Source organism: Xiphophorus hellerii, chromosome 3, assembly GCF_003331165.1.
Source record: "Xiphophorus hellerii strain 12219 chromosome 3, Xiphophorus_hellerii-4.1, whole genome shotgun sequence".
Classification (NCBI taxonomy): Eukaryota; Metazoa; Chordata; class Actinopteri; order Cyprinodontiformes; family Poeciliidae; genus Xiphophorus; species Xiphophorus hellerii.
The window spans coordinates 24,590,317-24,612,662 of record NC_045674.1 but is presented as its reverse complement, the minus strand read 5'-3'; the positions used below and the strand labels follow the sequence as shown (position 1 = coordinate 24,612,662).

Below are 22,346 nucleotides of genomic sequence, written 5' to 3'. Positions count from 1 at the left end.
ATGCATTCACCCCCCACCCTTTTTCTCTCCCCTGGCACAAAGACAGACAGTCCAGGAGTTTGTTTACACAGAACTCTGTCTGTTTGCGTGTGCGTACGCGCACGTGTGGGGGTGTACATGCATGTGTGAGAGGGACTGTGACTGTGTGCTCAGAAGCACAAACACTAATTTGTTGAGTGTGTCAGTATCTGGGCTAATTGGCTGAATGAATACGCTGCAGTCTTCTACTTCTGCAAAGCATTATGGGTAGTGGGGAGGGACTTATCAGCTAAGAGCACACGGCTGGGCTTTGAAATTAATTAACTTGGTGTGTTGCACCACACAGACTAGAACATGCTTTCACATTTGCTCCTAAACACACACACACCCCGTTGTGTATGGTGTTGATGATAATGGTGCTGTTAATGAATGTTGGTCAGTCCAATTTTTTTTTTCCTAAGGAGTTAGCCCTACTTCTGCTAAAGGAATGGCTGTTGAAACGTTTGTATGTCATAAAGTGCAGCCTAACAGGATTATGTGGGTTTTTTTTTTAATCATTTACAGTTTTAAGCATAGCCCTTATTTATGTTTCCTTACTTCCCAAAAATCACTTGTAGCACAATTGTTTGTACCCCTAAAATGTTAAAATGCGTTAAAGAAAGCATTTCTATAATTTATGTTTCACTCTTTTCAGTTGGTGAGAGCCTAGTAACGTCTCATTAGTAATCTGTGATTTCTGTTTCACTAAGGTATAAATATATGACACAGAGGTCCATTTGTTTCAGCCATTTTGTCAAGTTTAAACTTCTCACCATACCCAGAGAGCAGGACTGTAAAGGCAGAAGAAAATCTCCAAAACTCACTGTTTGAGAAGTGCAGCAAAGAATGGCATGTAGGGGCCACTGAGTCTCAAAACAGCAAACTTTGATGTCGTCTGCATGCTAATTGGTGGTTTAGGATGCTAGAAAAAGCCTCTATTGTTCTACCATCACAAACATAAACATGTGGAGGTTTTTAAGCTTTCCTTTAACTGGAACTGTGTGGTTTGCCAGTTGTTGTTTTTCAACAATCATCAGCCTGCAGACTTAAGATTCAATGGTGATTCTGTTTTGTAGGATCTGGTTCTGAAAGTGCTTCGTTGCTTGGAGAGCCCATCTGCTGTAACAAGAGCCAAAGCATTACTGCTGTTACTGCTGCTAACACAGGACAACACACACATGCTGCTTTACTGCTGTCAGCACAGGTAAACACTGTACACCACTATAGTTCACACACAGTTGAGTAGTGAACTTACTCTCTGTTATACATCATTTGATTATTTATCCATCTTAATCTAGAGTATTTGGCACAAGGTAGATCTACGTATTTGAAGAACTCAACAACAAACTGACATTATGATAACTATTTTTAACTGAGTTGTTACAAGTTCTAGGTGTTCAAAAACAGTACTAAGAGGCTAGAGAACTTCTATTTGGCTAATTAAAGACATTTTGCTTTTTAAATTGTACTTTATTCCTTGTTTCTAAAATGTGACGCCTGCCTGCTGCGCTTTTCTCAACTCACCACATTTCATTGCACAGCCTCCTGTCTGACTGCACCGAGGCTTAGAGTGGAGAAGCGTCCTCTTAGCTGCAGTCAGTCTGGCAAACCATTGGCTAATTAGCTTCTCTGGAATGTAGCGGTATACATACACACACAGCCTGAACTGTCGGAGAACAAACACGTTGCATTTTTGAATTCCATTTCAGGGTGAGATTTCCCTTTAATTATTTAACTGTAGCTTTCAGTACAGCTATGTTTTCTTATCCAACAACACCGCTATATAAATGACCTCCTCAGTGTACTCTCTGGTAAGACAAATGGATATCTGTTCTCTATGGCCGAAGAAGTATTTTTAGATTAAATGTTTGAAAACATTTTTCGATTAAAAACCAAAACCGGGTCAAAACAGAAAATTCTGATGCTGTAAATCACACAGGTCTGCGGAAACATTTACAGAGGAGATTCTTTCATCAAAATTCTGCCTGCAGATTTTGGCAAAGTAGTTATAGTTTTTATAACCTTTTGTGTTAAACTAATGCAGAAGCTATGGGAATATAAATATATTTCCCCAAGACATTTAATTTTGCCACATACAGTTTAGTCTTTTTCAAACTTCAAACAGTTTATTAACAGCTTGTCCTGTGGTTCATCCCACTGCATTGCAGCATTAAATGTGTCACCAGCATATGATGAAATGTATATGCATGATTCTTGCATCCATATAACCCTGTTCCCACTTGGCTTTTCAATTTAACTATATGTTCAAATTACTGACACATGAATCATTATAATTCTCTTTTATTGGTGTCTCATCTGTTCTTTCCCCCTGGCTCCTCACAGTGTTTGCTCAGCTTTTTCTTGAACTGGCCCTCTTTAGAAATATATTAGGATGGGAACTTGGAGAAGGATTTTATACACCAGGGAAGAGATGCACTAAATAAAATGTTATGGCCAATTTACAAAGCCCTTTTTTTAAAAAAAAAAACTATGACCTGCTCAAACTAGTTTTAGCCAAGTGCAATTTATTGTTGAGAACTACAGTATCAAAAAATAGAAAATGGTATTGAAAATAATTGTTTATAGCCTTCCTGCCGTGAGTAGTCAGTGCTCTTATTTTGAGCAGAAGCAAGGTCACGTTGTGTTGTATAAGACATGACTTACCCATGCTTTAAAAAAAATAATAAATACAGTTTAAATTGTCTTTGGCCTCTTAAATTGGTGATTATGTGGCTATTGTTGCTAAAACAGCTGCTTGTGTGTGCATTCTAGATGCACACAGATTTTCAACAAAATCGAGCACATATCATGAGAAACAGAGGATTAAAAAAGACGAAACATAGGATCTATCCTACAGTCAGTTCACCTTCTTGTTGTCTGCTGAAAGTTGTGTTCTCAACTGGAGCCTGAATGAACTGCAAAAAATGTTTTACAAGTGTTATAAAAATTACACTTTTCATTTATGTATCCATCTAACTTCACTTAACTGATGCTTCAGGTTGTTTCCTGAGTCCTTCTCATTCATAACAGCATCCAAACCAAAAAATTATTATATCTGTGCTGCATGGCAGTGATTAGGTATGATGTGTTAAGTGTGCGTAAAAAGATCTGGTTTCTGAGTGTACAACTGGCTGGTTAACTGTCAGGAGGGCCCAAGCTGAAAATCTGCCAATTTAGTCACCAGTTGATTTGTCTGTGTGTTACTAGAAAAGAAGTTGTAAACTACTCATTGACTATGACTCACTTGAAATTGTCATATTAGGTGGAAAATAAATTCCTTACTCATTCTTCTGGGATTTAAGTATCTCAGGAAACAAGTTTTTAACCTTAAATAGGCAGCAGCTTTGCAAACTTACAGTTGTTTAACTTTCATTTGTCACATCTTTTTATAAATAACTTGCAGGGGAATGTGATCCATTATGCCTCTCACCTACACACTGAACATGTCTCGAAAAAATTATTTCATACAAATTTCACAGTTTACTACAGAAATAAACTGTGAAAGAAAATGGAAATGCAACACAGTTTGTGATCTTTTTGATCCCACCATTTTCCACAATCCACTGCCATCTCTGAAACACTGTATGTCGATTCCCTTACCATACCGCATGTAAACATATCTTCTTTTATTACATTAGAGCAGGATTATAGAAATTCAATGTTTTTGTTTTTCATTTCCTCTGGCTGTTTTTATTTCTGCCTGTTTCTTCACACGCCTCACTTGTTCTCCTTCTGTAAGCAGAGTTGGATCATTTAGATTTGGTTTGCCTGTCTCTCTCCCACTGAGAACGCCACATGACTCAGCCACACAGAGACACATATTTGCCTTAGTCTCACTCTCTCACAGCCTTGCGTTGTGTTTAATTAGCACCTCGATAACATGAAAATATGCGTGCCTGTCTCTGTGAGATAAACTTGCTCGAATCTCACCAAGAGGTGTCAAGATTGGCAGCGAGGGTGGAATGTGATGGCTTTCAGCATATCCAGTCACACCCACTCAGCCGCACAGCGAGCAACTTGTGGGTCAGTTTATGTGAGTAGCTTCTGAGTCTCTGGCCGACAGTGACAAAATGGTGGTAAACTGGCGGTGCCTCTCTGTTCAGCGGGCTGGCTGGCTTGTTCACAACTTTTGATGGCATCTTGTAAAAGAGCGGTCCTCAAACAGTAATATCATTATGCTATGGAAAATGTGCTTGGGCTGTTTCCTTTATAGATCATAGTTTTTCTTTCTATAATCTTGACCAAAGGTCCAACTTTACTATATGAGTGTTTTTATGATTATTCTAATCTGTCTTTATATTGGCTATACACCGCTGCATTTAAAGGTTTGGCGATCTGGGATGTTAATCTATGAGATGAGTTGTAAGCCAAAGTTAAAGAGGTTATTAAAAGTTTGGTTAACTGATTGCTAATGCATATAAACAGGTACATATAAGAAAATATTATATTTTGAAAGAGAAACTTGTGCGAAATGAAAGCGAAAATTTCTTTCTCAGAAATTAGAATGTTACATAATATTAATAATAAAATACATTTTAATCTGAAATGCCAGCCATTTGAAATATATGTTCATTTCTATGCACTTCATGCTTGGTTGAGGCTCCTTTTGCATGAATGCTGTATTAATTCAGCATAGCATGGAGGCAATCATCAGTCTGTGATTCTGCTGAGGCGTGATGGAAGCCCAGGTGGTTTTGATACCAGACTTTATTTGACCAATTTTGATGTGGGAATCATTCTTCTCTTGGAACTCGTGCTCCTGAACAACCTAACTCATGTTCTTTAATCTAATTGTTACATGTTTTTGTTAAATGGTTGAAACATGTTCAGATAAGTTCCCCCCAAACACACCTCAAAATAGTTTTTTGTAGTGTTCTTTGAGTCGTTCCAGAACTCTGACCTAGACTGACAAAAAATCGTGTACCAGATTTACTTTTTTTTTTTCTCAATTTCAACTGCAGTGATTAGGTGACAGAGTCAGTATTTGGTTTACACTGTTCCCTCTTCTTGCTTTGAAAAGTCTGTGAAGTACATCACCCCCACCCCTCCTCCTCTGGGACAGTAAAGGCTCAACTGCACCATAAGGGGCTCCCAAAATTAAAATAGTTATTAAACCACGATGAGTCTATGTATACATCCGACTGGAACAGGACAATCCTGCATTGTCTGTCTGCACAGACTTGTGATGTACCTGGAGAGAGACCTGCGGAAAGCTACTCCTGTCAGAGACAACCCCAGCCAATCAGGATACCTCTGTCAGTGTCTGGATTTACTGCTGCTGCATTTTAGTCGAACTGCACCGGTGATAATGGGTAGGCTTGGAAAACTCTCACTCAAGCAAATAAACACACACACACACACATACTAGATAAAATAGGATTTGTAAAAGTTTTTTCATTTGATTTTTTTTTCTTCACTCAAATGAAGTTATCTCAGTTTAAAAACCTACGTTTAAGATAGTTGTATTTCTAAGGGCTCTAAAGTATATTGAAAATTACACTCTTTCCTTAATATCTTCATCACCAAAAACAACTTTGACTTTAGTAAATGTATGGCCTTTTTATTGACAGGTAAGAGGTGCTCACACTTTAATAGCTAGTCATACTTTTGGCCAATTATATTAATTTTTACCACGTGCAAAATAAAGGAATGATAGAAGCAAGGAAAACATAATATTTGTAGGATATCATCATCGTCACTGGCAGCTTTTCTGCCTAATGTCATTCATCTCTATCATTACTTGTTCATTCTCTTCCATTTTTATGTCTTCATGTCTTCATCTTTTCTCTTAAAGAGGATGTCTTGTCTGCATTGAGAGATGTGATTGGGAGGAAACACCCATCTGCAGCTCAGAGTAGACAGCTGAAACAGACTTTGCCAACATTGTCTGTAGTTCTGGAGCTCCTTTCATCTCAGGTAACTTAATGGTTGATTTAATATTTTAGCAATGTTTTTAGTTGATGTTTTTAAGAAGTACCTATTTGGTTAAAACATGGAGTGTGAGTCAGTTTACCTCTTGACTGTTTTACTTAGCTGACCTTTGAACCACTCTGTTTTTGTACTTGTTGGTCTGTTCGTCTCTCTCCAGGTCTTCAGACCTCGAATTGTAACCCAGGAGTTTCTGGTTCAAATTGGATTGCTGCTTGTAAGTGCTTCGTAAGCCACCTTTACTAACTGTCCATTTAGATTTTATTACAAACTAAAGTCAAAAACCAAAAGAGAAGTTGAAATTACAATTTGTATTGGATTTGAGTTATTTCCATCTTTTAGAGTGATTTTTATACTTAGCGATAGACTGGTTAAAGAAAAATAAATCTCTAAACACTAGAGGTTTTTGTAGTTCTACACATTATTTAGGTGATTTAGACTACAGTTGACAAAATGACTAACTCATATAACACATAGTCATGGAAAAAAAATACTTATTATATTTGCAGAACATTACAGTCGGTCTGATTTCTTTGATTTTTTGTTCACTTTTCCCTGTAGCCACCTTCATACAAACACTACTTACAATTGTATAGAATTGTCTGATCTAATTACTGTGATATTTTTCCGTCAAAATGTTTCAAGGTTTACTGTAAACTATATCAGAGTCCTCCACATGTTGTTACTGTTTTATATTTTATTTCACACTAAATATTTACTGTCTGAACCGTAGCATCACAGTGGAATTAGTAGCCCAGGATAAAATCCAACCTCTTACTCTATACACAAACAAACCCCACTGCAGCATTGCAAGTATAACATAAGATTTCTGTGGTCTTACTATTTTCTTCTTTCAGAACTACATTATTTCTGTGGAGTCCAATGAAACTAACCTGTCCAGTGGTGTGGGTCAGTTCTTTTCCATTGATTATTTTGTAGATGCCAAATGAGAAGCTACAGCTTTATCTGTAGTCATATGTCGATATGAAGTCACTTAGCATTAGTGTTTAGTATATATATTTCTTTACTTTAATACCCATTGGATCTTACACAGTTCCTAATTTTTAAAGTTACATTGACTGTTAATGTTATGACAGAGGCTAAACCTTGTATACTTTAAACATTTTAAATAAGAAACAATAATAATACTCCTGTGTGATTAAGAAAACGGACACAGTTCTAAAAGGAAATGTGTGAATTGTGAATTCCTGTACGTATTTAAACTGCACCAGCATTCAACCATCTTAAGCAATTAGGGAGTTTAATCCCTCAATCCTGATTCTGTGCTGCTGATAAATTTCATTCCTCATTAGGTGTTGCAATATGCGAAGAGCTGATTAGAACATCTCTGTCCATTGTGGAGGTCCTGAGTCAGCACCATACTCTAGTCACTCAGTATCATTGTGCTGTAAGTATATGCATATGTACCTTCCTATTTGTTTTCTGATGTTGCCCTGATTGAATGTTTGAGTTAGTGTGTGTCTATCTACATATGTGTGTGTTTGTCTGGCTGTTTAACAGGCTTATATTTCCAGCAGTAAAGCAGCATACAGTAAATCATGTGTCTTGTTATATTCTTTAGATAATACAGTCAGATGGGACTGACTGCAACTTTTACTCATTATGAAATGTCATTATATTTTTTAAGTTGCTAAGTTTTTTGCATAAGTTTTTCACACTAAAATATATATATGTACTTCAAGCTCTCCTGATTGAGGCCGCTCCCTACAATATCTCTAAGGCTGAGCAAGGCCACTCTACTGATGAAGCTCATTTTAGCTGATTGTTTCCAGTATTTCGTTCTTAAGATCATAATCCATATATAATGACTATATATATATATGTACAAATGTAGAGATCTTTGCTTGTCTGTTTCTCCTGATCCATCTTTCCATCACTGATGAACAAAACCACTAGGTACTTCAACTTCTCCTCTTGAGGCAAAGACTGACCTCTGACCCCCTGGGTAAAAAAACCCCAACTTCTATTGAGTAGATTAAACAGGGCTATAATGATAAAATATACTGTATAAAAAGCAATCTATTATTTGCATTTATTTGTACTCACTGTGTTTAGTATCTTCTCTGTTTGTAGCATGCGTTTACAATTATAATCTTAATTTACTCTAATTTCAAGTGTAGCAAGAATTTTAAGACCCTATACGTATTGATTTGTATAGGGTGACGCCAGTGGGGTCCTGAACCTTTATTTAGAAACCACTGTGTGAGGGTATTTGATATTTATATAGAGCTTTATGGACTAAAGATACACAAAGTTTAAGTGGTCTCTAAGGACACTTCTCTCTTCTTGGACCACAAAACAAGCTTAACTCTATTTCACACTTTACTTTATCCCAGCTGCACTTTAAATACATTGAGAGCTAAAATATATGACTTTGTTTCTTTCTTTTGTAAGTGTTAGTTGCTACTCATCACTTAAATACCTGCATTAAATTATGCTGCGTAATCGGCCTACTTTGTCAATTTCATATTGTAACTCCTGGTATTATAGAGTATGTGCCCTTCACTCTTTCTAACCGGCCGGCTGATATCAGAGAGCAGAGGGTCAACATGTGAGCTATTGGCAAGAAATTAATCAAATATTGAACCAAGCGAACCCCATCAGATTTGTGAGTGTACTGTGCAAGCGTGCAATTTGTGGATGTGCATGGAATGGAACAATGAGATTGTATTTAATGACTATTGACATATGGGAATGGAGCGCTGCAGGAAGCAGACAGGATGAAAAGGGAGAAAAGAAAGAGATGAGGAACAGACAATGGAGCAAAGAGGAGACTTGCAGCTACTGATTGTCAATAACACAGGAAGACACTTTAATTACCCACAAGCCAGCTCAGATTAGCTTTTATTGCTTCTGGACAAGGACATGGACTCCTTCCTGAGAGATCTCTAACTTCTCAGCTGTAGTTGTGTAACAAGAAAAGTTTTCTGTTAGTTTGGTCTGTTTCAAAACCTTTTTTAATAATACCTTTTTACATTAATTCTTTTGTCATCAAAGCACATAAACAAGACTGAAAAACGTGTATCAGTAAACCAAGAATACAGGAAAGCACATTGCAGACAATCAGATCCATAAATTGTATCTGCTGTATTTGAATTGAGAAGACTTAGACAAATGTAATAAAGGAAAAAAACAGCAAAACATATAAAAAAAACAGTTAAAGAGGAGTGAAAACTTTTAATCAATACAAAATCCAACACAAAGACTATTAGAAATTGGTGCAGAACACTGCTTTCAAAGCTAAACTGTAAAGGTTGCAGCAGTTTATAAGGTAAAATGAGGTATAACGCTAAAGCTAGCTAATAAAACTAGCATGCTATCATTGGATATGCCAATGATAGCATGTAGGTTGTCCCTCGCAAGTTGACCTACAGTAAAATACATGCAGTGTGAAAAAACCCCACGTAAAAGCTAAAATTAGCTAAAAACGTAAAGCTACCTAAAATACTAATGATAGCATATAGGCTAGCAACCTATTGTAACATATTCCTATCAGTCTGAAAAACACCTGTAAAGGCAAAAATTTGCTAAAACACTAAGCTTAGCTAAAGTCCTATTGAAAGCAACTAGGCAAGCACTATCATGTTGACGTGCATTCACATACTCCAGGCAGTGTGAAAAAAAACACCCACTTAAAAGCTAAAATTAGCTAAAAAGGTAAAGCTAGCTAAAATGCCATTGATAGCATTAGAGCGTTGGAAGGAAAGTTGAAAGTTGGGTTGGAAATGGGGTTTGAAGGAGAGTTTTAATGAGGGTTGGAATTAGGGTTCAAATTCAATTCAAATTCAAAAATACTTTATTGACAACAAGGGGAAATGAAATGAATGTTAGAAATTAATTTAAATGTTGGAAGGAGGGTTGGAAGGATTTTTGCGTTTAGATTTAGATTAGGAACCCTAAATCAAAATACGATCAAAAACTTGTAGAGGGATATTATGAAATATGTAAAATTTATGAAAAAGTTGAAATAAACAAAAGTAGTTAGATGTTAAAGAGCGACAAAGTTTTAGCAGAATTTCTCAGAAATTATGGGATGGTCCATTCATTTCAATGGGGAATAAGATGATCACAAAAAGTTGAATATTTCCTCTACCATAGAAGATGCCGATACCAAAAAACATAGCCGTAGTGTCCTGAATGAGCAAAATATAGTAAAAGTTGACTGGTTAAAATTACACAAGAATTCAGAAGTAGTTCAGTAGTAAAAAGTGTATGGAAAAAAACTGGAGGAACTCATTTCAGTCCCGGTTATAATTGAGCACAGTCCAAAAAGTTTTGTTTATCGTACCGACAGGGGCTCCATAAATACATGTAATTAATGTACTATATGCAATGCTGCATCTATCTTCTAATGAAACAAGCTACTATTGATTTTGGGGGGGATTTTTTGCACCACTGGACAGTAGACAGCATGCTAACAAGGTAAAAGGGTCAAAACCACAATCTCAAACAAATACACACATTCATGTGCACACAGGCTCCACCTAGCCTTTTGATGGCTCTGCTATTAATTTGCAGGCCATTAGGTAGTGGGCAACTTCCTTTGTAGTTTTCCTTCTTGTGCTTTTAATGTAATGACCTCACACACTGTGTCTGTGCTAGTCTTGTTTCTATGGTAATATTAGTAATCATGCAAATTTGTGGTATACAGTTCTTGCCTAAATAAGGGTTTGACAGTTCTGGAACATGCGTCTGTTTGATCCTAAAATAAATAAATAAATGAAAAGAATCACTCAGCAGTGAATTTCCATAGTAATTTGACCCTCTGTGACAGTGGTCTGCTTGGTTGATGCCTTCAGAATTAATGCAATGCAGAGTTCCCTTTTCAACAAAATCTAAACATGCAGCCAGTTTATTACCCGGTTTACTTTAGAGGGTATGTTTCCTTCTTTCCCCCCTCCCACATAAAACAACAAGGATGCAAAAGACTTAGCTGTTAAACAGATAATAAAGGTTTAGTTCAGGATATTTGAAGAAAGGTTCTGTAAAAAGATTAGAAGTGGTTCATATTTTATTTCTCATAGATTCTCTGGGTAAAAATCCTCAAAAGATGGAACTAATGGCTTTTTAGATTGTTAGATTGGGGGCTAATTCCAAAGCATTTCTTTCCGTGAATGCTAACCTGTGGACATTTAAACCATCACCGCTGTCACTTCAGGTAATAAAGGATTATTATTAATAAAGAAGCAGATTGTTTTTTATAACATCACCAATGTTCTACCTTTTTTTTAAACATAATACTTGTATGTAGAGCATTTTCAGGTAATTTAGCTGCCTGATATAAAAGTAAGAAGTATTGTAACAGCTTAAAATAAAAAGTGCTTTATTATTTTGTTCAGCGGTTTCTCTGACCTGAAACTCTCACTACATGTTTCATACAGTTGTTTCATACAGTTCCTATGCAGACATGACTGCATAGGTTCGTAAAATTATGTTTCTGAGGTTGAACTTATGTGGTCTTCATTTAGCTTTATTCTAAATGAAGACCACATGAGAGTCATCTGCTGCACATATGATTGTAACTGCTTTTTACCTTTTAACAGAACCTTACTGCAGAAAATCATGAACTATCCCTTTAATGCTGTATATAGGACAGTTCAATTTTCCTTTTACATACTACTTGATACTATCTCCCTTCTGTTACTGCTTGATGTGATTTGTTTCACGTTCTCATATGATCTCCTGCTGGACTTGCGTATCGCCAGACTGTAAATGATTCTGCCACATTCTGTCTTCTTCTGTTCTTGAAGGTTGTGGATGCTGTCCTACCTCCTCTGACAACTCTGGCTTTCAGCAGAAATGGTATGAGTGGTGTGTCACTTTTAATAAAGTGAATTAGACAGAATAGCAATAGAAAGAGAGGCTAGTATCAGAGTGCTGGGAGTGGGAAGGAACTGAAAAAGCTGAATAGCAAGTTTTCAGGGATAGGATCATTTTAATAGGAGAAACAGACTCTCTTTTTTTCCATTCCCTGTCACTTGAAATATATCTGTTATAAAACAAAAGAAAGAGTTTGTAATGTATTGATGGTTATGGGCATACAGAAAGATGGTTAGCGGGGGAGTTATGTAATGAGTCAGGGTGCATAGTTGGACATCAACTGCTAACAAGAAGCAAGAATATAAACCAGAACAGATAACCTTGAATTTTTAAGGTGGAGAATCAGTAGCTTGTGTAAATCACTGTTAACAGTAATTTAAAACATTGTTTTTGTTTTAGACCCTCTGTGAGTCATTAATGTGTAGTCGCTGTGGGTGCCCACTGCCCACACAGCAGAGCTGGTTGTGAGGGTAAAGGGGGGTTTTGTTTGCCTTTAACATCTTGTTTCTTTGTTACTTGTCATTCCATTTTAGTCTAAAATGTTTTGTAACCTTGAGCCTTTGGCTGTTTTTGTTAGCATGGATTTTTTTCATTCTCTTTATACATTTTTATAATTTCTTTTTTTATATTGTAATGATGTAATGAGGCTACTTCTTTAGCTATATTAGTTGTGCTGTTTTAGCTTATGTTTGCACTGTAACACCATTTTGTTAGTATCAGTTTTTCCTTTAAAAAACTGACATGGCGAGCGATGCTTGTGATCGAAACATACAGCTGCACCTTTACACCTTCGCTACAAGCTGTCTTTTAGTTGATTCATTGGTTTCTCTGTAGATGAGGGGATTTTAGGTAAAAAATCAGAAAGTGATGTACATAAAACATGACATGCTGTATTCCAGCCAAATAACACCAATAGCACATGCTGGTCTAAAGTCTTCTGTTTATTACAGATGCATGAATGCCAAACTGTAAACACTTGATTTATATTCGGTTTCTCTTTCTCCCTGTTACAGTGGAGTGGTCGGTGTTTGTTTTGAAGGTGCTGTCTGAACTCAGCCTGGTTATGCTCATCCAAAAAGATGATGAAAATGCTGATGAAAATGAGGACAAAATAGAGGGAAAGAGAGACAGGAGAGAGACAGAATTAGGAGCAGCTGAAAGAAGTGGAGATGGAAGATCCTGCAGCCAAGTCTTATCTGTCTTCACCAAATCTCTACTTTCAAGGTTGGTTAGTCTCCCAAATCCTTTCCTGACAGACTTGCTGTATTTTTAATTATGTTTTTTTGTGTTTGTTTGTTTAAGAAACAAAGAAAATGTTTTGGCTCTGAATAGCATTATATTTTGTGGGGAAAAAAAGTTTAATACCTTTATTGTCTTTATATCTCTATCAGAAATATTATTTTTATGACTATTAAGAACCTATTAGTCTCATGAAGTTGCTGTTTTGGTAAAAAAAAAAAAAAAAATGGCATTGATGTGCTACATACCGGCACTAACATCGGTTTTGGCCTATAATAGTCATTTTTAACACATTGGTATCAGTCCAGTAAATCAAACTGAACTGATATTAACAATCGATACTTATATCAGATATCAATATCAACCAAATCCCTAAAAAAGAACATTATGCTATGATTTTACATGACTGTACATGTGTTGATTTACCAATGACCTTTGTTACTTTTCACAGCCCAGTTTTAAAAGGTTGAAGCTACTGAATTTTTTCTGCCCTTTAGCTCCCTTTTTGTATTATTATAGCTTTAGTCACCTCACCTTCCTCTGGTGAAGCATCATGCGCTAAATATTAAACTTGTTTCTGCCCAGGTTCGAAGTTCTTCTTTGTGCAGCAGAACCTATCCCGCTCTACGCTCTCAAGTTGCTGGTATCAATGACTGAGCACAGCACTCAGATCTGCAGGTACCGCACAGGCAAACCATGACTCACATTTAATCACTCAAATATCTAAAGAAATACGCAACAAAATGCAATTAATTGACCTATGTGGTTTGTATAATTAAATAGACCTGCAGAAAAACTTTAACGCTAATTATTCTGAAGTAACAGAAATGTTATGTTTAGTGGAGACACCTTCTAATTCACGTTGCACATTTGTTCTGATTTAAATGCTTTGCAGTCCTTGCAGGTACTGATACAAACACCACAGTGTGTAACATTTTAATTCCAAGGCCAGTGATTTCTAGTTCAGCTCTGTGAATCACTATCCAGGCGCACACATGCATAAATGCACGAACACACACACTCACTTGTATTAGGAGCAGTGATTTATCTGCTCTTTGCAGGATACAAAAACACCCGACTGATTATTCAGTGCAAATGATGCAGATTCACAACTAAAAGTAAGAGCAACTTTCCAGCTGAAGCAGTGCTGGTGATCTGCATTCAAGTGGACCTGTTTTACCTTTCTTAAAGCCAGACTTCCCTGCATTAGTAATCATTTTAGTGACAGGTAGTGCTACATAAGCTTAAGTGCGTACTGAATTGACACGTTGTGCTGAAAATTCTCTGCGAACTAGCTACTCCTGAAGAGATGTGCTTAAAAATGTAATGCATCCTCTTTAAATATACAACACTAGGACAAAATTATCTCTGCATAATGTAGAAGGGATTCACTATCCAGGAATTTAAAAACAGCTCTTGTGAAGGAAGTCATCTGGCACCAAAATAACAAGAGATAATGATGTGTTGCTCTTGCAGAGAAAATCTGCTGATTCCTTGTCTAACCATGTGATGCCTTACCAGGGTGTGTGAGTCTGCGTGTGTGTATGTGCTTGTGTTTAATGTGTTCATTGGTTACATTAACATGGTTGCACTGTGGCTTTTGGCTGACTGAGCTTTACTTAGTTCACTTAGCTCCCAGTGAGTGAAAATGGTTATCGTAGAGTTATGACAGCATTCCTGGAGATCTATTGAGCAAACACAAGGAGTGTTGATTCTACTACATAAACTATCGCAATATTTATTCATATTTTAGTTCATGTTTGTTGGGTTAATTTCACAAGCTAATTTGGCTTCCTGTTGTTTTGGTTTATGTGGAGGATAAATCTGCTTTACTTCATGGTAAAGCATTTCCCAACTTTGCTCTTTATGACACATAATCACACTTTGTAATTAAGTTATGGTTTCTGTTTTGTTTCTAAACCTGTAGTGTGAGTTATTTGTGTGGGTTCTTATGTTTTGATTGTTTCCTTTATGTTGTTATATAACATTCACAATTTAAAATGGCATACCTTTTTTTCTCAGTTATTCTCTCTAGGCAGTTTTTCTACTGTTGTTATCCACTTTAGTTTAACTTTAGTATAACGCCTTACAAATGATCCTGCCTACCTCCTGCGTGTGCATCGGCCCTTTTCCTCCCACCTCAATTGATGATGGATGTGTACTTCTTTACAATATCTCCCTGTTTTTTTTTTACTTGTTTGTTTTTTTACATAAAGAACTCTGCTTTTTATCACTAAGCATCACACATCAACTGCACTTTTAATCATATTTACACATTTATTGATAAATATGTTGATGCTCTCAAGGAACCAACAGTGGAGAAAGAAGTAAATGTAATCATGACAATGCGATTAGATTATGATGTTTTCAAACATCAGTACTCAGAATTTATTGTTGTGAAAATAAATCCAAAATCTTATCATGATAAGAAATGTATAACAATAAATGCCCACCCCTGGTTGTAATAAACTTTTTAACAAAGTAGGTTCATAGTCACCCATGATTTGGTGGTGATGTATACATCAGTTTAATGTGAATGGATTTTTATTCCATGGCCATCAATCTCGTCACTTGTGTAGTTATCAGAGATGCACACTGAGAAAGAAGTGATCAGGTACTGGGTTAGCCAGGTAAATGAAAGGTTGAAACAGAAAGATAAATACATCACAACACTGAAATCTGTATGTGTTGTTGTCAAAGACTTTGTGTAGCTAACTATTAGCAATGATGAGGTCAAAGGTGGTTTCTTATTTTCTCTTAATATGGATTTGAGCAAGACAACATTTATGCCCAAGTTCTGTGTCCTATCCTGACTAGTAGATTCACTCATTAACCTTTTAAATATTGCAACATTTAATTTAAACCATATTTTTTTTTTATTCCTATTGCTTTTTCTGCTTGTTTTATCTGCTGTGGAAATAAAGCAATAATCTCTATTAACCTGCTCTCCATACATTCCCAACCACCGATTCTTAGAGTTAAAAGTTCATCTGCATAACTAAATACGTCCCCACTTCTCTTATCTGTAATTTTCCCCACTCTTGTCTTCATACCTCTCTTCCTCCACCTCTCCTCATCCCCTTCTTTCCTTGACACAAGTAGAGTGACGTGAACTTTTCAAATTGGTGTCAGCCCACTCTCCTCTTTACATCTGTTTTTCTCGTTGAGTTTTTTCATTCCCTCTGTTTGACATTATTAACAACATTTAACATTTTTTTCCAATCTCCGTCGCTCTCTTTCTCTCTCCATCTCTAATTTATTAACATCATTCCACATTTCACTCTTTCCCTTTGCCCTCACTCCACAACTTTCCCTCCATCGCTTCGGTTTTACAATCAGAAATTAAATTGCCTGGGTCTTGGTTAGATAAGTGTGGCTATGAAGCCAGCCGAGTGGTAATTAGATGGTAAATTGGAGACATTAACGTTGGGAAGGGAGCCTGCTGTCTCTCTCTTCATTATCACAGTCCAGACACCTTCAAACAACTACATTTACTATGACCTTTAGCCAAAGACCTCTTCCTGTGGGGTTGCAACACAGTAGGTTTTCCCATCAATGTTTAATGTCCTTAAATGTCTGCCTCTGTGGGAAATGTGTGTTTATGTGTTGTAGCTAGCTTTCCAGACATCACATTTTCTTATGGGACTGCGTATAGATATATTATGCACACACAATTATAACAATTAAAATGATTCCAATCCCCAATGCAAATATTTATTGGCAAAACTTTTACTTGTTTGTGCAAATTATACACAAGAAAAGTTTAAATAAAGAAAATAAATTTTACAAGGGATTTTATATAAATCAAAAACTAAATGTTACTTTCAATCAGAATGCTTCAATCTCAAAATTATTCCACCCCGCTAAAAAAGCATACATATGCAAATGAGGTGTGTGTTCAGGTACACCCAATGCAGCCGAACAGAGCCAAGATTACTGAGCCTTTCATAGAAATCCTTTAATACCGGGGCTATTAATAGACGCAAGAAATATGGCTATAACAAGGCAATTGTCCCAGAGATCACTGCCTTGGACAAACAATCAAATGATACAAAAAAAGACAGCAAAGGCCTAAATTGTTGTTAAAGATTCAGTTGGAGTTGACTTGATTACAGCTAGATCAACATGTATTATAGCAGCTGGACCTGGCAGAAAGATGGCCTGCCACCAGATTCCTGAGGAGGCAAGTTGACAGAACCCCTCAACCTAAAAAGACCTATAGGAAAACCTGGTGGTAGCAGCCAAGGAAGTTTCAGCTTCCACAGAAAAGTTCATACTATGTCCAACCTCAACTGAGCTGAAAAATAGGGGAAAAAAAATTAGGAAAGTGGAAACATAACTTTGTACCTCCACACCAAGAGGAGGAGCTACTCCATCAGAAGAAGAGCTGAAAGATACAGCAGTATTGTAGCCATCCCAATCACGTGGCTTGAATTTTACTAAAATTCTCTGCTGGGATTTTAAAAAAATATGGTTGCAACCTGTAAACCCAAGGATACAAATGATTTGTGGGCCTTTTGGTCATGAGGAGTGGGTTAAGATTCCAAAAGAATGCTGCAAGAAGATGGTGTCTTTGCAGCATGTTTGTCGCAGATTGTAACGACACAAAGGTGCCCTTCTAAGTAATTATATATTTATCATTATTAGAAGTATTTTGTGTTTAGTTTGGAGAAGGAAAATGTTAGTTATTTAGAGCTATTTGTGTAATCTTGCCCTTGTTAGTGTGTATATTTTGCCAGTAAACTCAATTTTGCTGCTGTATACATAGCAATAGAAAGTATTTCTCTTGGGTGGTGGTCATTTCACCATTACCTTTGTACCTTACATTGTTTCAGTGTCAGCCTAGTTGCTTTCTGTCTCCCATGAGTTGTTCTGTACAATCTGGGCCTAATTTTTTGTTTACACAAAATTAAGAAATAGAACTTAAGTTTCAGTTAATAGGGTTTGATCAGGGGTCATAATTTGGGTTGTTTTAGAGTCATATGATCAATAATGGAAAACATAGCACGAATAAATAGAATTAGGTTATAATTCTACAGAAAATGGTATAAAGTTATCCTTAGCTATGCGTAAGATTTAAGCAAGTTACTAAATTACACAGTTGTTTTGGTAAATATATAATAAAATGGTTTGTTGAAAGTAGGTTGGGACAAAATGGGGGTACGAATTGGCCAAGAGGTGATCATTTTCTCCCACGTGTGAGTAAATACATAAAAAACATTTTGAAATATTAATTTCCCCATATTTCTTTTCATTACAATACAAATCACTGTAAAAACTGTTTGATAAATGTAATTTATGGCTTACATAATGAGGATTGATTAATCAGTTTTTACTCTATTATAGGTCATCTGTTGTGCTCTGGTTCGTTCGGTGTTGTGCACTTTGTCAATTGATGTATGGCTGGTAGTATAAAGGTGGCCCAGTTTATCATGTTGTGCTGGCCTGGTCTGTCCTCTCATCTTTCAGCCTGTCAGTTCCATAATGGGGGGTCATCCATCACATGTACAAGCAAACACAATCACACACACGCCGAAACTTGCACACACAAAGTAACTCAACGCTCGGCTTTGAGGAAAACAGCTGAATACAATGAACTTAAGCAACAGCAATTACAGATGTTTAATAAGCGTTATAAGCTCGATTTATCTACCAATAGAGTCACAGATGTAGGCAATGAATTTCATCACAATAAAGGATGAAAATTTTTGTTTTTAACAAGTGGGAAAAGGAGCAGTTGGAGAATAAATGTTTCCTTCAGTGATGCTAAATCCAACATCTCTTAAACTTTCTCCATGCTGTGTAAAATATCAGCACATTCAGAAGTAGCAGATGCGAACCAAAGTATGAGCTAACTTTTTCCCCTCGAGAGTTTCTAGTATTGAAACACCCTGAAGTTAAAAATTTAGGCCATAACAGTAAAACAAGTGCTTGATTCAATAAACCTCAGTTTGTTTTGCACATGACTGAGAATTTGGGGTAATGGTGTGGAGAATACGCTCTCAGTAAACATGAAAATTTTATTGATCCTGAAAAAAAAAAGAAAATAGGTCATAGGACTGCAGCAGCGTTGGGCAGGTGGAAGAACAGCAAAACGAATGTAAAAAGTAAAAAAAAAAAAGTATATATATATCGCGAGGAATTAATTTAAAAAAGAACAATTTGAGATGAGACTTTTGAAATGTTTGTTTTTAGATCCATCGCACTTAAATCTTGTGTTTATCATTTTCAGCTGGAACATCTTTACCAGTGGCAGTGTGTTTACACACTTTATTAAGTTAACTTGTTTGAATGGAAGCTCCTAAAGGTTGTCTGATTGTTTGCTCGACAAGCGATGAATCATAATTAGATTGATGATAAATGACTGGGCAACGTATTAACACCCGTCTGATTCGATTTAACTTGGTTCCCATTACGACATGAATGGTTTAATGCTTCAAAATGCACATATATGTAAATAAGACATCTATTTAAACCACTTTAGATGCTTTGTCCAGATGGTAATTAAATGTAAATCAAAGAACCTTAATAAATTAGAGAAGAGATTGTAAAGCCATTTCTTTTCTGCCCTTTTCTCCATTCCATCTATATTCCTCTTGTCTTTCAAAGGGGGTTGATCCACTTTCTTTCTTCTGCTTCTCTTAAATCCTCCTTTTCTTTTTTTTTTCCCGCCATCCCTTTGTCTTCTCTGTTAAAATCTGCTCTTTTATAATCCCGCACTTCTTTCTCCTTAAAGAATATAATTGTCCTCATCTTCTCTTCCACTCTCGTTCCATGTCTTTCCATCCCCCTGTCGCACCTTTCCTTATTTCATTTATTCTCGTCACCTCTGCTCTTTAAGAAACTGAAGAGAGATCTTCTCTTTTCAGTTTCACCGGTGCCAGAAAGGTGTCGGTGGAGTTAATGAAGATTAAACAGTCCAATCCACACTTATATGTCTGCAAGTCTGTGTTTGTGTGCAGCTCATGCATGTGTGAGTCGTGTAGAAAATCCATAAAATGAATTTTGACCTTGGTTTGTCTACAGCTCTTTCAGTATCTGTATTATCTCTCTTTTTCAGGTTGATCAAACAGGGCAAAATCCTCCCAGTTGTCTTTCAGCTCATTATGGTAAGAAACAAACAGTTTAATAATGTTTGTCAATCAACTATTCTTAAATATCGCCATTTGTATCATATATAATATATAAGTTTCTGTGGTCTCTATTTTTTACCCCATGATCAATACTTACCCAAACAACCTATTGTATACAATTTGAGACTTGTGTTCTGCCACCTACTGGATTAGGTGGCAGAACAGAGAAACAGCGTTTTTTTCTTTTCAAAACATCGTCTCACATGAGATTGGTCATACACGTTTTCCAGGAAAGTCTTTACCAATTTTAGACAACTTACAGTGAAAATAATATATACATTGTTATTCACTTTTTCAAAGTAATGTTTTGAAATAATGCACAATTAGAAATGTTTTTGTTATATTACAGTTAAGTCGTGTTAAAATGTGTGTATCATATTTGATACTGCAGGTATTTAAGGTGCTTTATCACTGAACAGTAATGTCATATTTTTTTTTTTTTTTTTGTAATTCAAATTTTTTATTGATTTTCTGAAAATTCTCACATAAAACACAAATACAAAACAAAAAAACAAAAAAGGCTGGTGCACCACCCCCCGCCCCCCAATACCCAGGGTACAGTCATATATTATATGTATATTACAGTGTCAATTTAAAAACATTCAGTAGTTGAGAGAAAGGTAATTGTCTGGGAAAATCAGACTTCATCCAGATACATTACTCGAAGCCATAGTTCTTTTCAATGAGTCCCAAAAGCTATCCCATTCCATGTCCCTGTTCCCATCCATGTTGTTGAGCATGACTTCATAAGAAGCTGTATCTGTCATTGATTTAATCCACTCATTTAGCTCGGGACACTTTGTGGTCTTCCAATGTCTTAAGAGTAATGTCATATTTTTATAAAGTAATCAATGTCATACCAGCCACAAACTTTTGTTTACTCAATAATTAGCATTAAATGTCATTTCAAAATAAATTTTGGGTTTCTTTCACAATAGTAGTTATTCTAAAATCATAGTTACGGTGTATCGACTAGTTATGTATATTTTAGATTTTAAAAAAAGAGTAGCGGTAGAAGAAAGATAAAGGAAATACTTTGAATAGTCATCAACATGATAATGTTTTACAATTCAAGCTACATAGAGCAGTCAGGAGAAGATGATGAGGATTATGGTGAGGACTGCACTCCCCCGGCCATGCATGATGGAGGATAGTCAGATACCAACTATGATGAAGATTATGACGATCAAAGTGTAGCCCAGACTAATATGGCAATTGAGGTCCGAACAACTACCCTGGACACAGTCAGAAATGAATCAGTGAAGACCAATGTGAAAAGCAAATAATACAAATGGAGAAAATACTGTTAAGTCCCATAATTGATGTCACTGCCAGGGTTGAAGGTTGCCATAAAGCACAACTGTTACATGTCTCTCTACATATACTCAAGCACTTTGTCACTGATGAAATGCTCCAGGGGATTGCAGAACATTTTCCACTGGTTCAATGCCAATAAATGAAGAAATAGGTTCACTACCTGTCATACTAGATCACAATTAGGTTGTTTTCCTGGTTCACTCTGAAGTCCATTCACCCTCCTCCACTCTTCAATTCATTTCCATGCCTCATGAAGCAGTTTTCCATCCACTCCAAAACTCATAAAATGGTTCTCAAGCCAGCCATTGTTGAAGCACATGAGTTCATGGGAGGTGTTTCTCTTCTTGATATATTATCAGCATTTTTGAATTTTGGCTTTAGATCCCAAAGATGGTGCATGTACATCCAGTGGCACACTGTTACAGTAACCATCATCAATGCTTGAAACCTCTACACAAGAGATTAGCTGAAGCTACAACCTAAAATGCTTCAGTTGGCACTTCTCCTACAAGTGCAGGCAAGGTCAAAATCAAGTATGGTAGACCACTTTCCTCTCCTGAAGCGACTTCAATGGCACCCTGTAGAAGACCAAGCTGCAGTGTGCCTCTTGATGTGAGAAAGAATGGCATTGATCATTTTCCAACATGGAAAGCCCAACAGAGATGCAAGTACTGTTCTGGAAATCACTTTTCACACATCTACTATAAAAAGTTTAAAGTAAAACTTTGCTTGAATAAGGACAGAAACTCTTTTGGTGCCTACCACGATGTGAAATAAATTGCTGTAAAAATGTGTTGGTGGAAATAAAAAACTAAGAGAAAAACTTCCTAAGGTGTTCCATACTTTCTAAATATTATAGGCAACATTTGT

At 36.4% G+C, this 22,346-nt stretch overlaps 1 protein-coding gene across 3 annotated transcripts in view; it reads left to right on the top strand.

Annotated features, from left to right (window-relative positions):
* ulk4 (unc-51 like kinase 4) overlaps window positions 1-22,346 on the top strand; it is an 87,103-nt gene that overhangs the window by 37,725 nt on the left and 27,032 nt on the right. For all 3 annotated transcript variants that reach the window (XM_032556222.1, XM_032556232.1, XM_032556212.1), the window contains exons 22-31: window positions 1,095-1,222; window positions 5,197-5,330; window positions 5,813-5,934; window positions 6,107-6,163; window positions 6,804-6,855; window positions 7,260-7,354; window positions 11,718-11,769; window positions 12,801-13,011; window positions 13,612-13,704; window positions 20,087-20,135. In XM_032556222.1, the coding sequence (XP_032412113.1) occupies window positions 1,095-1,222; window positions 5,197-5,330; window positions 5,813-5,934; window positions 6,107-6,163; window positions 6,804-6,855; window positions 7,260-7,354; window positions 11,718-11,769; window positions 12,801-13,011; window positions 13,612-13,704; window positions 20,087-20,135 (993 nt within the window). The remainder of the gene's footprint in view (window positions 1-1,094; window positions 1,223-5,196; window positions 5,331-5,812; window positions 5,935-6,106; window positions 6,164-6,803; window positions 6,856-7,259; window positions 7,355-11,717; window positions 11,770-12,800; window positions 13,012-13,611; window positions 13,705-20,086; window positions 20,136-22,346) is intronic.